Genomic DNA, 18,492 nt, shown 5'->3' on the forward strand with positions numbered 1-18,492 from the left:
AACCACTGTTAATTTCTTATTTTAGTAGGTGAAATATGTTGGTATTAGAGAAATCTGGATGAAGGGTATACAGGAATTTTCCTTAATATCTTCAAAACTCTTCCGTAAAATTACTCCAAAATAAAAAGTCTTTAAAAAGTAAAAAATTCCAACTGCCTTTTTTTTTTTGAAGAAATTAACAGGCTGATCCTAAAATTAATATGGAATGAAAGGGTTGCTAAATAACCAAAACAATCTTGAAAAAGAGGAAAGTTTGAGGATTCATATTTCTTGATTTCAAAACTTACTATGAAACTATAGAAATCACTGCTTCGCTCTCTGACCTTCTCCTCGCTCATTCTCTCTCTCACTGTCTCTCTCTCTCAAATAAAAAAAAAAAAAAAAATCTTTAAGGGACGCCTGGGTGGCGCAGTTGGTTGGATGACTGCCTCCGGCTCAGGGCGTGATCCTGGAGTCCCGGGATCGAGTCCCACATCAGGCTCCCAGCTCCATGGGAAGTCTGCTTCGCTCTCTGACCTTCTCCTCGCTCATTCTCTCTCTCACTGTCTCTCTCTCTCAAATAAAAAAAAAAAAAAAAAAAAAAAAAAAGAAACTATAGAAATCAAACTATGTGGTACTAGAATAAGGATAGACATGCACAGAAATGAAGTAAATCAGAATTCAAGATAACTATTTTACATAAAATTGATTTTCTCAATCATCCAGAAACAGTTCAGTTGGGGAAATAATAGTCTTTTTAGCAAACGATGCCAGAACATTGGGTATTCACATGCAAAAGAATAAAGCTGGATCCTTACTCTCACACCATAGACGAAAAATTAGGTTGGGGTGCCTGGGTGGCTCAGTGGGTTAAAGCCTCTGCCTTCAGCTCAGGTCATGATCTCAGGGTCCTGGGATCGAGCCCCACATCGGGCTCTCTGCTCGGCAGGGAGCCTGCTTCCCCCTCTCTCTCTGCCTGCCTCTCTGCCTACTTGTGACCTCTGTCTGTCAAATAAATAAATAAAATCTTTTTAAAAAGGTCAAATGGAGCAAAGGCCTAAATACAAGAGTGGAGCTTTTGGGAAAAATATACAGGCATAGATCTTAGTGACCTTGGATTAGGCAATTTTTCTTAGATATTACATGAAAAGTGTAAGCAACCAAGAAATAGAAACAGATTAATTGAGTTCATGAAAAATTAAAACGTTTCACCTTCAAGTACACTATCAAAAAGCCCAAATAATGGGGGGAAATTGTAAATTACATATATCTGATAAATGACTAGTACACAGAATATATAAAATATCTTTTCACCTTACTCTTAAAAGACAAGTCATTCCCACCAACAGTGTAAGAGGGTTCCCCTTTCTCCACATCCCCTCCAACATTTCAGGAAGGATGAATACCCAACTTTTGTAGCAACATGGATGGGATTGGAGGAGATTATGCTGAGAGAAAGAAGTCAAGCAGAGAGAGTCAATTATCATATGGTTTCACTTATTTGTGGAGCTTAACAAATAGCATGGTGGACATGGGGAGTTAGGAGCAGAGAGTTGGGGGAAATTGGAAAGGGAGATGAACCATAAGAGACTATGGACTCTGAAAAACAATCTGGGGGTTTTGAAGGGGCGGAGGGTGGGAGGTTGGGGGAACCAGGTGGTGGGTATTATAGAGGGCACGGATTGCATGGAGCACTGGGTGTGGTGCAAAAAACAATGAATACATGCTGAAAAAAAATAAAAAAAAAGGCAATTCATTTAATTTAGAAATGGGCGAAGAATTTGAATAGATGTTTTTCAAAAAATATGTATAAATGATCAAGACACATGAGTTGATGCTCAATATCATTAGTATTATAAAAGCAGAAAATAATAACCACAGTGAGATACTGCTGCACATCCAGTAGATGGGATAATATTTTCTTAAAGAAAATACAAGTTTGAGTTTGGATATGGAGAAGTCAGAACCCTTATACATTGCTGGTAAGCATGTAGAATAGTGTAGCCACTTTGGAAAAGTACTTATGAATTCCTCAAAAAGATTGAGTTACCATTTGATCCAGTAATTCCACATCTTGGTATATACCCAGGAGTTTTGGAAATTTATGTCCACAAAACAGTTTTTAGTAGCATTATTAATAATAGTCAAAAAGTAGAAGTTACCCAAATGTCCATTGATTCATGTATGGTAAAATAAAATATGGTATATCCATATAATGGAATAAAAAATATTAAAGGAATGAAATGTTCTACATGCTACAACTTGGATGAACTTTGAAGTCATTAAGACAAGTGAAAGAAGACATAAAGGGCACATACTCTATAATTCCATTTATATGACATATTCAGAATTGGCAAATCTGAATAGGATTTTTATATGTAATTTTTTTCTTTTCATGATTGCTCGATGTAGACTTACAGTGTCCTTTTTAATCTTAACTGAGATAATGAAGAAGAAAATTTCCAAATTTTAAAAATTTATATAGTTCTATATTGTGCAAGGGATACAGGACTGAATAGTAACCATTACTCTGGACGAAGAGAAGAAAAGTTGATATGCCTGACATCATATTATTCATCTATTTGTTTATTGTATTGACTTATACTAAAATGTTATATCAGGGACTTAGTTTTGTTTACTTCTGTGTCTCTTGGACCCAGAACATTTTCTAGCACATATTTGGCACTACATAAATATTTAATGGATGGGTGAAATAATCATTGATGAGTCAAAATTATAAAAATTATTTAGGGAAGGGCAAGGTGCTCTTATATTAGAATCATGAGGAAAAGTAAGCAACATGTAAACCAATATTCAATTGATGAATAAAATTTAGGTAGGAGAGGAGATGGGTTAGAAATAATTTTTGGGAAAAAAATCAGAAATTAAAAAGGACAAGTCACATTTGAGAGCCTAGACAAAGGCCAGTATGGCTGGAGCATGCAGGGAAAAGTGCACAGATATGACTGTTGTTGAATTGGAATCTTTTTCTGTCCCTTTTGGTTTTTTTTTTCCAATTTATTTATTTTCAGAAAAACAGTATTCATTATTTTTTCACCACACCCAGTGCTCCATGCAAGCTGTGCCCTCTATAATACCCACCACCTGGTACCCCAACCTCCCACCCCCCCGCCACTTCAAACCCCTCAGACTGTTTTTCAGAGTCCATAGTCTCTCATGGTTCATCTCCCCTTCCAATTTACCCAAACGCACATACCCTCCCCAATGTCCATAACCCCCCTCCCCCCAGCAACCCACAGTTTGTTTCGTGAGATTAAGAGTCACTTATGGTTTGTCTCCCTCCCTATCCCATCTTGTTTCATGGATTCTTCTCCTACCCATTTAAGCCCCCATGTTGCATCACCACTTCCTCATATCAGGGAGATCATATGATAGTTGTCTTTCTCCGCTTGACTTATTTCGCTAAGCATGATACGCTCTAGTTCCTTTTTTTTTTTTTTCCAATTTATTTATTTTCAGAAAAACAGTATTCATTATTTTTTCACCACACCCAGTGCTCCATGCAAGCTGTGCCCTCTATAATACCCACCACCTGGTACCCCAACCTCCCACCCCCCCGCCACTTCAAACCCCTCAGACTGTTTTTCAGAGTCCATAGTCTCTCATGGTTCATCTCCCCTTCCAATTTACCCAAAAGCACATACCCTCCCCAATGTCCATAACCTTCCCCCTTTCTCCCAACCGCCCTCCCCCCAGCAACCCACAGTTTGTTTCGTGAGATTAAGAGTCACTTATGGTTTGTCTCCCTCCCTATCCCATCTTGTTTCATGGATTCTTCTCCTACCCACTTAAGCCCCCATGTTGCATCACCACTCCCTCATATCAGGGAGATCATATGATAGTTGTCTTTCTCCGCTTGACTTATTTCGCTAAGCATGATACGCTCTAGTTCCATCCATGTTTTTTGACACTCAATTTCTTTTATTTTCCTTCTTTCCTTTTTTCTTTTCTTTCTTCTCTCTTTTCTTTTCTTTACTTTTCTCTCTCCCTTTCTTTTTTCCTTCCTTCCTTCCTTCCTCCACTGCTGAAGGAAATTAATTAGGAACAAGAAATATTAATTTGAAAATAATCTGTTTTGGTGGTAACTTTCACTCTTCTTTTCCTTATTCTAGGTTTAAAGACCTGCTTACTGATCTGGAAAACAGGCAGAAAGAGCTGGGCATTAGTAGCTTTGGTGTCTCAATTACTACCATGGAAGAAGTTTTCCTTAGGTGAGTAATGATGCTTGGAGGGACAGGAGAGAGGAAAAATCTCTTCCTCTATAATTGGATTTCATTTTGAAGTCAAACCCCATAACTGGAGTCATTGAAGAAATAGTATTAGATTGTTATGTATGGTAATCTTCTATGAAGGCCAACAGACCAGTGTATGCCCCTTGCTCCTCTGATGGGCTGAGGCTCCTATGAGTCGTGGGACTAGGGTGAGAATAGCAATTCATTGAACTGAAAAGACTGGATCTTCCCTGCAAATCATGAGGGTGTGGAACCGCAGAAAATAACTAAACCCAGGTACTAAATACCCAGGGTAGTGGAGTATTGGGTGGGAAAGTTATTTATGAAACTTTTGGGTTTGTATTTGGGTGCCTGTGCCTTTCGAGAGCGGGGGATTAGGACTGGCCTAGAGCAAAGAGAATTTATGGGTCACAGCGCAAGTCCAGTATCTAAATTAGAGGTCGTAGTGAGGATGACTTTAAAATCTTTAATAATCTAGTCATGTCTCTTTAACCTACTTAAATTGTCCGTGGTTTATGGTCTGAGATTACCTTGCACTGTCTGAAAGCTCAAAAAGAAGGTGCCCAGGGATTTCAGGATGCTGCTAAGAGAAGGCCAACTGGTTAGCAGTGAAAAGATCTCACAAAAAGTCTTTTCTGGACTTTTCTAGACTTCAGTCTCTCAGGCTTAGAAACAGCCCCCCCCTTTTTTTAAAAGATTTTATTTATTTATTTGACAGACAGAAATCACAAGTAGGCAGAGAGAGGAGGAAGCAGACTCCCTGCTGAGCAGAGAGCCCAATGCAGGGCTTGATCCCAGGACCCTGAGATCATGACCTGAGCCAAAGGCAGAGGCTTTAACCCACTGAGCCACCCAGGCGCCCCAGCATGTGACTCTTGATCTCAGAGTTTTGAGTTTGAGCCCCATGTTGCATATAGAAATTGCTTAAAAACAATAGCAAACATCAGAAAGGATGAATACCCAACTTTTGTAGCAACATGGACGTGACTGGAAGAGATTATGCTGAGTGAAATAAGTCAAGCAGAGAGAGTCAATTATCATATGGTTTCACTTATTTGTGGAGCATAACAATAGCATGGAGGACAAGGGGAGTTAGGAGAAGGGAGTTGGGGGAAATTGGAAGGGGAGGAGAACCATGAGAGACTATGGACTCTGAAAAACAATCTGAGGGTTTTGAAGGGGCAGGGTGCGTAGGAGGTTGGGGGAACCAGGTGGTGGGTATTAGAGAGGGCACGGCTTGCATGGAGCACTGGATGTGGTGCAAAAACAAGGAATACTGTTATGCTGAAAATTTAAAAAAATATTAACATTGAAGTAAAATTAAAAAAAAAAAGCAAACAAAACCAAAAAACAGTGGTACCAAAACCCTAAGATACCTAGTAATAAACCTAACCAAAGAGATAAAAGAACTGTGCTCTGAGTGCTCTAGAACACGTAGGAAAGAAACTGAAGAGGATACAAAGAGAAAAACATTCCATGTTCTTGGATTAGAATAAGAAATAATGTTAAAATGTCTATATTACCCAAAGCAATCTACACATTTAATGTAATCCCTATCAAAATAACAGCAGCATTTTTTCACAGAGCTAGAATAATTAATCCTAAGGGGTGCTTTAGTGGCTCAGTCAGTTAAGTGTCCAGCTCTTGATTTCTGCTCAGGTCATGATATCGGGGTCCTGAGATTGAGACCCGTGTCAGGCTTTCAGCTCAGCAAACCAGGGAATCTACATGAGGATTCTCTTTTCCTCTCCCCGTCTCCACCAACTTACATGTGTGCTTTCTCTCCTTCTCTCTCTCTCAAATAAATAAGTCTTCAACAACCCTAAAATTTGTATGGAACCACAAAAGACCCTGACTAGCTAAAGCAATCTTGAAAAAGAAAAGCAAAGCTGAAGATACCAAAATTCCAAATTTCAAGCTATATTACAATGCTGTAATCATCAGAACAATATGATACTGACATAAAAACTGACACACAGATCAATGGAACAAAACTCGAAAACCCAGAAAAGGCCTACAACTATGTGGTCAATTAATCTTTGACAGAGCAGGAAAGAATATCCAATGGAGAAATCACAGTCTTTTCAACATCTGGGGTTGGGAAAATGGGACAGCAATATAGAAGAATGAAACCGGGCCACTTTCTTACACATACACAAAAATAAATTCAAAATGGATGAGAGACCTTAGTGTGAGGCAGTGCCTCCTCTCAATAGGAGAACAGAAGCAGCAACCTCTTTGACCTTGGCTGCAGCAACTTCTTACTATACACATCACCGGAGGCAAGGAAGACAAAAGCAGAAATGAACTATTGGAACTTCATCAAGATAAAAAACTTTGGTCCAGGGTGCTTGGGTGGCTCAGTTGGTTAAGTAACTGCCTTCAGCTCTGGTCATGATCCAAGAGTCCTGGGATCGAGTCCTGCATCAGGCTCCAGGCTCCATGGGGAGTCTGCTTCTCCTTTTGACCTTCTCCCCTCTCATGCTCTCTGTCTCACTCCCTCTTTCTCAAATAAATAGATAAAATCTTAAAAAACAACAACAACAACAAAAACCTCTGTCCAGCAAAGGAAGCAACCAAGAAAACTAAAGGTCAGCCTATGTAATGGGAGAAGATACTTGCAAACGACATATCTTAAAGGGTTGGTATGAAAAATCTATAAAGAACTTATCAATCTCAACACCAAAAAACAAGATAATTCAATTAAGAAATGAGCAGAAGATATTGTTGTAGGATTGCAGGGTTCTTGTCTCATTGAGTTGAAGAATGAATCTCTAGACACAAAAGGGTGAAATGAAGTGTAAGTTTATTAAGTGAAGGTGAGAGCAGAAAAGAAAGAAAAAGCTCTCTATAGAGTGAGAGAAGATCCCTGAGTTGCCACTGAGTTCTTTTATTGAAAAGTTAACCAGAAAGCTTGTGGCCTTGAGATTCTTATGCCATCTTGATTTCTGCAATTGATGACATCCTTAATGACTTACATCTTTGAGGTAAATTTTTAATAATAGAATAGCTTTATATTTACAGAAAAGTAGCAAAGATAATGCAGAAATCCTGTATGCCCCTCATGCAGTTTCCCAGTTGTTAACATCCTTCACTACCACAGTACATTGGTCATGACGAAGAAACCAACATTGGCAAATTGCTATTAATTAAACCTACATTTTATTCACATTTCACTAGTTTTTCCACTAAAGGCCACTAAAGTCCATTTTCTGTTCCAGGATCCCATCCAGCATATGTTATATTTAGTCATTTCTCTTTAGTCTCATCTGGTTTGTGAGAGTTTCTTATACCTTCCTTGTTTTCATAACCTTGGACATTCTGATCAGATGTTTTGTATAATGTTCCTGAATTTGGGTTTGTCTTACGTTTTTCTCATGGTTAGAATGGGGTTATGGCTTTTGGGGAAGAATATCGCAAAGATGAAGTGCCTTCTTCCTCTTATCCTATGGGGAGGTACATGATAGTAACATGACATATTACTGTGATGGAACTACTGCTTTGATCACCTGGCCAAGGTAGTATGGACATGAATCCATACTGATAGAAGTAGGGGGCTGAATGAATAAATGGAGAAGAGAGACAAATCTTCCTTGTAGAATTCCAGATAATATTATAGCTACTGTCCTTCCAGGAAGAGTATGTATTCAGTCCCTTCTCGCCTTGAGTATTGAGTATGATCTGTGTCTGATGACATGCTTCTAAAGAACACTGTACAAAATGGGGAGAAAAGGTAATTTTATAGTGGAAAAATTATATTTTAAAATTATTGTATATACATTTTTGCATCTATAAACACGTATAAACATGTTTTATGAGCTTAATGTTTTATATAAATGGTATATTTAACAGCCCTGAAAAATACTTTTTTCCCTCTAAAAGATTAGACATTTTATATCTCTCCATGTTGACATTTGTATAAGGAGAAATTTCGTTCATTCCCTCCAATTGATATATATCATATTACATAAATATCATGTTTTTTATTACATTATATTATTTATTCCAGTATTTTGCCATTACACATTTTAGTGAATATCTTTGTATCTGTCTTCTGGGCAAATATGTGAGATTTCTCTAGGGTGTATATCTAACAATGGAATTTCTAAATTGTGGAAGGTGGGTATTTTCAACTCACTGGATGTTGTCATGTATTCATCAATGCATTAGAACTAGCTCACTGTATAACTGGCAGGATTTGAGTCTTTTCTTTTCATCAGCACAATACTAGACATGCTTTGACAAAGTTATTTTGCCCATTCTAAGTCCTCTTTATTGAATCAGAAATTTTAGAATCAGCTGATTAGTTGTTACAGAAACTTCTAGCATGCTGGTTTATCTGGCTGGAATTGATCTGATTAGAAACCATAGGTCAATTTGGGGAGAATTTATATCTTTAAAATATTGAGTCTTATAACTGAACTCTGTATAGTATAGCTGCATTTATTTTAATCTTCTTTAATCTTTCTCAGTAATGCTTTACTGTGTAGATTTTATACATCTTTTGTCAGATTCATCCCAAAGTATTCTTCATTTTTAGATGCTATTGAAGATGGAGTTTTTTAAAATTTCAATTTCAGATTGTTCCTTACCAGTATATAGAAAATATTTGACTTTTGGATGTTTCATTTTCTTACCCTGCTGCAATGGGTAGGCCTCTAGTAAAGTCTTGAATGGAAGTAGTTAAGAATATCCCTTTCTGAACTCAGAGAAAAAAACATTTAGTTTTTCATAAGTAAGTATGATACAAGCTGTAGGTTTTTTATAGATGCCCTTTATAAGTCTGAGAAAGATCTCTTCCATTCCTATATTAATGAGAGTTTTTATCAGGAATGAATATGGGATTTTGTCTATTTTTTTTCCATATCTAATGAGATGATTAAGTGCCTTTCTTTTTTAGTTTCATAAAATGGTAAATTTTATGAATTTTTGAATGTTAAAACATTAAATGAACCCTTGCATTATTATAACAAACCCTGTTTAGTTTTTTCTATCATTAATTTTATTATCATATTGTTAAATTTGATTTCAAATTTTGTTCAGAGTTTTTGCATTTATGTTCATGAGATACTGGTTTGTGATTTTTTTTTAACATTGAATCAACTTTCTTTTTCTTTCTGTTTTTATTTAAATTCTATTTAGTTTTTATTTAAATTCTAATTAGTTGAGGTACCTGGTGGCTCAGTCAATTAAGTGTCTGCTCTGAACTTGGGGTTGTAAGATTGATTCCAGTATCAGGTTTTGGGATTCTCTCTCTCTTCCTCTGCCCCTCCCCGATACTGTTCACATACTCTCTCTCTAAAAGAAAATTCTAGTTACTTAACATGTAGTGTAATATAGGTTTCAGGAGTAGAATTTAGTGGTTCATCACTTATATATAACACCCAGTGCTTACGATAAGAGGGTTCTTCTTTCTCTGCATCCCCATCAGCATCTGTTTTTTCCTGTGTTGTTCATTTTAGCCATTCTGACTGGTGTGAGGCGGTATCTTATAGTGGTTTTGATTTGTATTTCCCTGATGCTGAATGATGTTGAGCATTTTTTCATGTTTCTGTTGGCCATTTGTATGTCTTCTTTACAGAAATGTCTTTTCATGTCTTCTGTCCATTTCCTTTTTTTCCCCCTAAGATTTTATTTATTTATTTGAGAGAGAGAGAGTGAGAGAGAGCATGAGAGGGGAAAAGGTCAGAAGGAAAAGCAGACTCCCCATGGACCAGGGAGCCTGTTGGCAGGACTCGATCCCGGGACTCCAGGATCCTGACCCCAGCCGAAGGCAGTCTCCCAACCAACTGAACTACCCGGGTGCCCTCTTCTGTCCATTTCTTGATGGATTTTTTGGGGGGGGTGGGAGGGGGATGTTAAATTTGTTAAGTTCGTTGTTGGTTTTGAATACTAGACCTTTATCTGATAAGTCATTTGCAAATATCTTCTCCTGTTCCATAGGTTGCTTTTTAGTTTTGTTGACTGTTTCCTGACCTATGCAAAGCTATTTATCCTGATGAAGTCCCAGTAGTTCATTTTGCTTTTGTTTCCGTTGTCTCTGGAGATGTGTTTAGCAAGTAGTTAATGCGTCTGAGGTCAGAGATGTTGTTGCCTGTGTTCTCCTCTAAGATTCTGATGGATTCCAGTCTCACATTTAGGTCTTTCATCCATTTTGAGTTTATTTTTGTATATGGTGTAAGAAACTGGTCCAGTTTCATTCTTTTGCATGTGGCTGTCCAATTTTCCCAACACCTAGAATGATTGTAAATAATTTTAGAAGCAAGTTGCATAACAGTGTATTATAGCAGATCCAAATTTTGCATTTTATGTGTGTGTATACATACATTCATGCCTGTGCATATGTGGATGTAGAAAAATGTCATTTGTATCTGCCTGAGTTGTAAGATCTTGAGTATTTTTTTCCTCTGGCTTATTGTAATTTTTAAAACTTTTCCCATTCTTCTACATATAGCTGTCCAGTTTTCCCAGCACCATTTATTGAAGAGACTGTCTTTTTTCCACTGTATATTTTTTCCTGTTTTGTTGAAGATTATTTGACTATAGAGTTGAGGGTCCATATCTGGGCTCTCTACTCTGTTCCACTGGTCTATGTGTCTGTTTTTATGCCAGTACCATGCTGTCGTGGTGATCACAGCTTTGTAGTAAAGCTTGAAATCAGGTAATGTGATGCCCCCAGTTTTTTCTTTTTTCAACATTTCCTTAGCGATTCGGGGTCTCTTCTGATTCCATACAAATTTTTGGATTATTTTCTCCAGCTCTTTGAAAAATACCAGTGGAATTTTGATTGGAATGGCATTAAAAGTATAGATTGCTCTAGGCAGTATAGACATTTTAACAATGTTTATTCTTCCGATCCAAGAACATGGAATGGTCTTCCATCTTTTTGTGTCTTCAATTTCTTTCACGAGTGTTCTGTAGTTCCTCGAGTACATATCCTTTACCTCTTTGGTTAGGTTTATTCCCAGGTATCTTATGGTTCTTGGTGCTATAGTAAATGGAATTGATTCTCTAATTTCCCTTTCTGCATTTTCATTGTCTTACACTGTACACAAAGATAAACTCAAAATGGATAAAAGACCTCAACGTGAGACAGGAATCCATCAGAATCCTAGAGGAGAACATAGGCAGTAATCTCTTCGATATCAGCCACAGCAACTTCTTTCAAGATACGTCGCCAAAGGCAAAGGAAACTAAAGCGAAAATAAACTTCTGGGACTTCATCAAAATCAAAAGCTTCTGCACAGCAAAGGAAACAGTCAACAAAACAAAGAGGCAACCCAAGGAATGGGAGAAGATATTTGCAAATGACAGTACAGACAAAAGGTTGATATCCAGGATCTATAATGAACTCCTCAAACTCAACACACACGAAACAGGCAAACATATCAAAAAAGGGGAAGAAGATATGAACAGACATTTCTCCAATCAAGACCTACAAATGGCTATCAGACACATGAAAAAATGCTCATCATCACTAGCCGTCAGGGAGATTCAAATTAAAACCACATTGAGATATCACCTTACACCAGTTAGAATGGCCAAAATTAACAAAACAGGAAACAACATGTGTTGGAGGGGATGTGGAGAAAGGGGAACCCTCTTTCACTGTTGGTGGGAATGCAAGTTGGTGCAGCCTCTTTGGAGAACAGTGTGGAGATTCCTCAAGAAATTAAAAATAGAACTTTCCTATGACCCTGCAATTGCACTCCTGGGTATTTACCCCAAAGATACAGCTGTCGTGAAAAGAAGGGCCATCTGTACCCCAATGTTTATAGCAGCAATGGCCACAGTAGCCAAACTATGGAAAGAACCAAGATGCCCTTCAACGGGTGAATGGATAAGGAAGATGTTGTCCATATACACTATGGAGTATTATGCCTCCATCAGAAAGGATGAATACCCAACTTCTGTAGCAACATGGGCGGGATGGGAAGAGATGATGCTGAGTGAAATAAGTCAAGCAGAGAGAGTCAGTTATCATGTGGTTTCACTTATTTGTGGAGCATAACCAATAGCATGGAGGACAAGGGTTGTTAGAGAGGAGAAGGGAGTTGGGGTAAATTGGAAGGGGAGGTAAACCATGAGAGACTATGGACTCTGAAAAACAATCTAAGGGGTTTGAAGTGGTGGGGGGCTGGGAGGTTGGGGTACCAGGTGGTGGGTATTATAGAGGGCACAGATTGCATGGAGCACTGGGTGTGGTGAAAAAATAATGAATACTGTTTTTCTGAAAATAAATAAATTAATTTTTAAAAAAATTAAAAAAAAACTTTTCCCATTGACTGTGTCTTATAAAATTAATAAAAACCTAATAAAGGAGTTAGAAGAAAAAGGCAAGGTAAGAACAGTACTCATCTTCAGTAGTATCTTTTACTGTTTTATCACAGTGACCAGATATAGCACAAATACTACCTTGAATTTAAAACATTGTTATCAGACCAAATCAGTATCTGATGTGCTTTTTTGTGGTCCTGGTCAAAGAAAGGTATTAAAAAGTCTTGCTGGTTCACTGGTTTAGAGTGAAAAATTTATCTTCTCAAATCATGAGATATCATCACAGGTTTCAGAATGACCGTGGTTGGACCTCAGATCTCTATAGTATGAATTTTATGATTCCATTTATCATTTTTCCCATATATTAAAATTAAATAACAATGTCTGTTTCTCCCATAGAGTTGTGAACTCTTAGAGGATAACTGAACTCTGTGTTCATTTGCTCATAAACCATTACAGATGTTTAGATTGCCTGGAGCAGAAAGTTGAGAAAACAAAGCTGTTAAACTGGCATACACTTAGAAACATGATAGAAATAAAAGTCTTCTAGAATTAGTATCATTCTTTAAAATAAATGTACTAGCTCTCTCTTCTAAAAAAAGATACTGTCTTATACCTTTAACTTAATTAAGTTCAGTTTATTTTATCCAATATTAATATTAACATTTTATAACTGTGCTTGTTTTTTTTTTTTAATTTTTGCCATCAGCCATGAGAATTTTTTTTTTTTAGCCATGAGAATCTTGCAATGAAACTACTGTTATGGTTCAAATGAATGTTTGCTTTTGTGTAGGGTCATCAGGAAGGATGAGGAAGCTTTCCAGACCCCATCCCTAAAGGAGAAAAACAGAAGAGAAGACATGAACCAGAATATGAATGCTTCTGGAAGTTTTGAGAGATACTCTCCTACTGCAAGTGAACACTCTAATATTAGGTTTAATACTGGGGTGAGCATTTCTACTAAGAATGCTATGCTAGTGGTATACATTTGGATGGGATAAAAGATAAATTTTATTTTAATGTTTGAATTCAAAGGAGACTTTGATTTTTGAGTTCTTAGCCAGGGAAGGCCAAGTAAGGAAGAGTCTGTAAAACAATCCAATTAATTTTCTAATTCAAAAGTTAAAATATGATAGTTAAAAATCAGATTTTACTTTCAGCATTATTTCTTTTTTAAATTTAATATTATTTTTTCAGTGTTCCAAGATTCATTTTTTATGCACCACACCCAGTGCTCCATGCAATACATGCCCTCCTTAATACCCATCACCAGGCTCACACCTCCCCCCACCCCAATACCCTGTTTGTTTCTGAGTCTACAGCCTCTCATGATTCGTCTTCCCCTCCGATTTCCCCCAATTCACTTTTCCTTTCCTTCTCCTAATGTCCTCCATGTTATTCCTTATGCTCCTTATTTCTGAGTTACTTATCTCGGTTTTTAAAATTGTTTGTTCATTCAGAGTTGGAAAAGGGCCTTAACAAAAGTTACCACTATTTAAACATATAAAAGCCATTAAAATTTTTTTTTAAATTCTATTAGCCAGCATATAGTACATACTTAGTATCATATGTAGTGTTCAATAATTTATGATGTCTAGGAACCAGTGCATGAAAGCCACTTAAATTTATGCCTTGGAATGTGTTGGCACTTCTAATAGACTGTTCCCCAACCATTTCCTCATTAGTATGGGAAAATTCATGGGATTGCCAATAATTTCTTTTGTTGTTCTCCGACTGTCTTTTCCCTACAGTTTCCCTAATGAAGACTAGGGATTCTGAGATGATCAGCATTTTTCAGAGTTGCCCATAAGCATGCCTTCACTGAGGGCCTATGAGCTAGTTGTGAAGCAGAATGGGTATTGTACAACCAGAGTGCAGAATTTTGAGCCAATTGGAACTGGAATTCCTATTCTATCATTTCCTGTCTATTTAACTTTGACCAAAATAGTTAACATATTTGTGTTTCAATTTCATTCTCTGTGAGACTGTTTTAATGAGTTAATACTAGTAAAGTTTGATTTTCATGATGTTTGGCATGAATCAGTTATAAAATGTGATTTTTCTTGTCTTCTTGCTTTCTCATTTCTCCTGCTGTATCACTCTTCCCTATTTCCCTCTCTTATAAAGATGTAGATGAACGAAGACTTGCAGACTAGTCTAGAAAAGTTGTTCCTTACCTTCGTGTATTCTTTCACTCTAGAAATATATTTAATAAACCATCTTATAAAAGTCAGAAAGCACATTCTTGTACTTTGAAGACAATGTGTGAAAAAATTTTTCCTTCTAAACTTTGCCTTATTTTTGGCCAGCGACAATAACCAAATGCTGATTTTTTTCATTCAGATGATATTAGTTGATTGATTAGGGATTTTTTTTTCATGATGAATTGTGGGGTGTCCAAAATGTTGGGAAATACAGGGTGAGCATATTGTTAAGCTATTGGTTACATATTCCAAGTAATATGCTCTCTATGCTTATCTTTAATATTCACACTACCTTTTCAGGATTTGTCTCTACATTTACAACAACAGGTTTTTGTTGTTAACCTGAAAAAATATATAATCGACTATAGCTGGGCCAAAAAGCTCAAAAAAATAAAGAAAATAGTATATTTAAGTACATTTTTCAAAATAACAATTAGACACTTTGCTTTAAATTTAGAAGTTGAAGAAAAGGGGCTGAACACATTATTGCAGTTTAAAATTAATTCATTTTCTGTTTCCTGACTATCCACTATCACATGAATTAAAACCTAACAATGGAAACTCTTACATATGTACATTTTGGGAATGCTTTACTTATCAAATAGAGATAGGATTGAAGAATCATGATTTAATATTGATGAAGACTGATGTCATGTTGTCTGCTCAGAGAGGCTACGAATATGTTAGTGATAAAAATCATCCTTTTGAGTTTTCCAGTATAATATGATTAGAAGCCAAGCCTCAACGTACTACCCAGGAAGGAGTTTTTGCTTGTTACCTGTGTGCTCACCATGGCTGTGTTCTATTCAAGGATATATTTATAGAATGTGTACATCTTCTACCATAAGATTCAGAAAATTAATGTCAGTGAGTTTCATTAAGGTTTGTAACCATTGTAATGCCATCTTTCTCTCCTCTTGTCAGTGGTCTCTTCACTGGCAGCAGTTCTACGCCATGTTCATAAAGAGGGCTATGTTCTCTTGGCGCAACTGGAGTTTGTTGTTGATGCAGATACTGGGGCTTCTGGGCATTGTTTATTTTCTCATGAAAGGAGTGGAGATTTCAAGAAATAAAATTGAACCTGCCAGGGAAATGGATTTGGAACAATATGGTCAAACCACTGTGCTTTTCTCAGATGATAGCCATTCTGATTTTTCTCAGAATTTAACAAAAATTCTTGATATCATGCTAAAGGCTAAGAAACAAAAACTTCAGGAAGTGAAAGGTAAGGTTCTTTCAGAAAGAAAAAGACTGCTAATAGATGAAAACCTGCTTGTATCACTCCCAAAGAGAAAAAAAAAAAAAAAAAAAAAAAGAGGTCCTAACTGGAATATCATTGCTCTTTTCTTTCTTGAGACTCACTAATCTCACAAAGGCAGCCCAATCAGAGAAAAGGATCATCCTTTAAGGAAACTGGCCACAAAAGTTAATTATTAATGGAGGCACTTTGACCGTGGGTCATCTGACAGCTATTAGCTACACCTTCTACGGAATGAATTGGAGTACTAAAATATTTTGTTTTGTAAAATTTAGGACAAAATCTCACATAAAACCAGGCTCACAGTGTGATACTAAATCGCAAAAGCCTTCGCACCAGTCTCTAGATTAGCTGTATTTTAAAACAGGTTAGACTGAAGACTTTATGGGCAAGCTTACTTATTTGGAAGGCAGTAGTAATAGTTGATTCCATGTATTGAATACTACCTTTGGCAAGAACTTTCCTAAATATTTCAATTATCTCAATTTCTATGACATACTTGATTGAGGCTTAGAGATGTTAACTAAATTGCCCCAAATAATGTATCTAGTATGTATTAGAGGAGGGATTAGATTTTAGGACTGCCTGGTGGGAGTCTGCAGTATTAACCCACTCACTACACTAAATCACATCTGTAAGGAGCAAATATCGTCTTTCAAGGCTGATCATTTCCTTATAGGTGTTTGCATTTCCTTCAGCTACTGCCTTGACTATTGGTTTAAGTTAGCATAAAGCCTGTGCAGTTCGACAGGTTTTTTTCTCTTTTATCCTTTAGGTTCCATTGTTGAAGATGAAAATGCACTGCGAAATATTGGTTATTACTTCTATCATAATCCTGATTTTACAACATACATTATAGGTCGGGTGGTATAAAAGCTGTCATTAAATCACATATCCCTTTTCTTCCTCCATGACAGGAGTACTAGATGAATACTTACTGTCAAAGATCACATAGTTTAGCAGAGAAGAGGGGAGAGAAAAGGGAGAAATTAATTACCATAATGCATAATGTGGTCCCTTTTCTACTATATTATGTTGTTTATACAAAAATAAAGACTGTACCTCACAGATATATCAGTAGTAATGTTTCTTTTTTTTTTTTTTTAGATTTTATTTATTTATTTGACAGAGAGAGATCACAAGTAGGCAGAGAGGCAGGCAGAGAGAGAGAGGAGGAAGCAGGCTCCCTGCTGAGCAGATGGCCCGATGCGGGACTCGATCCCAGGACCCTGAGATCATGACCTGAGCCGAAACCAGCGGCTTAACCCACTGAGCCACCCAGGCGCCCAGTAGTAATGTTTCAAATGGCAAGATTGCATTCCTTTTTCATGCTGAGTAATATGCATGTGTGTATCTAACATATACATGTATATATGTGTGTATATATATCTACTCTTCATCTGTTCATCTGTCACTGGACACTTGGGTTGCTTCCATAATTTGGCTATTGTAAATAATTCTGCAGTAAACAGAGGGGTTTCAAGTTAGTGTTTTTGTTTTCCTTGGGTCAGTACCCAGTAGTGGAATCACTGGATCATATGGTATTTCTATTTTCAATGTTTTGGGGAACCTCCATACCATTTTCCACAGTGGCTATACCAGTTTATATTCCCACCAACAGTGCACAAGGGTTATCTGTTCTCCACATACTCATCAAAATCATCCTGACTCTATTAATAGAATAGAGTTCTTGGGTTGGATGGTCAAGATGTGTCAGAGCTGTTGTGAGACACTGGAAATAGAAAAAGTATCAGGCAAGTGAAATTATTGGGTTCTCCCTCTCCACACTGCATATTAAGTGATCTCTACCGCATGCTGAGCCTGTGGTCATTTATTGTTTTCTCATTCCAGGTGACTTACAGACATACTTGCAGGACAGTCAAGAATGCATTTACTCGTGCATTATCGCAATTTCCTTTAGGGATCAAAAGGTAGTTACACTTTGGTTCAACAACATGGCATACCATTCACCACCATTATCCTTGTCAGTATTAGACAATCTTATTTTTATGGCACTTTCTGGCCCTGATGCTTCAATTACGGTCTCCAACAAACCTCAGCCTCAAAATATTGTTTCTAAAAAACTTGAGGAAAGGTATGTATGCTTTTTTATTGGGATTGTGCTTGGTATTTAAATATAGCCCTATTCCCCTATCTGAACGCATTCTTAATAAAAAGTTAATTTTAAAGTTAATAAAGTAATAAAATAAATAAAAATATAATTTATAATAAATAAAAAGTTATTTTTAGAAACTAATATTTTCCACTTCATTATCTTACCAATGTATCCTCTTTATTCATTCCTTTGTAGAAAAATCACAGGACAGCAGGTAGCCTTGAATTTGTATTTTGGTGTGAGTATTTTTGTCAGTGGCTTTTGTCTTCTGACAGTGACTGAGAGAATCAATAAGGCAAAGCACATCCAGTTTGTGAGTGGGGTCTCTGCTATTAATTTCTGGCTCTCTGCTCTGCTGTGGGACTTCATGATCTACTTCATTGCTTGCTGCTTACTCTTGGTGAG

General features: G+C 36.9%; 1 protein-coding gene across 1 annotated transcript in view; it reads left to right on the forward strand.

Annotated features, from left to right (window-relative positions):
• The window catches only part of LOC122895416 (phospholipid-transporting ATPase ABCA3-like), a 177,751-nt gene that overhangs the window by 99,719 nt on the left and 59,540 nt on the right, over positions 1-18,492 (forward strand). The window contains exons 16-20 of the mRNA XM_044232803.1: positions 4,113-4,211; positions 13,303-13,456; positions 15,638-15,938; positions 17,823-18,066; positions 18,283-18,487. Coding sequence (XP_044088738.1) covers positions 4,113-4,211; positions 13,303-13,456; positions 15,638-15,938; positions 17,823-18,066; positions 18,283-18,487 — 1,003 coding nt within the window. The remainder of the gene's footprint in view (positions 1-4,112; positions 4,212-13,302; positions 13,457-15,637; positions 15,939-17,822; positions 18,067-18,282; positions 18,488-18,492) is intronic.

The sequence above is a fragment of the Neovison vison genome, chromosome 14 (assembly GCF_020171115.1).
Source record: "Neovison vison isolate M4711 chromosome 14, ASM_NN_V1, whole genome shotgun sequence".
NCBI classification, from domain to species: domain Eukaryota; kingdom Metazoa; phylum Chordata; class Mammalia; order Carnivora; family Mustelidae; genus Neogale; species Neogale vison.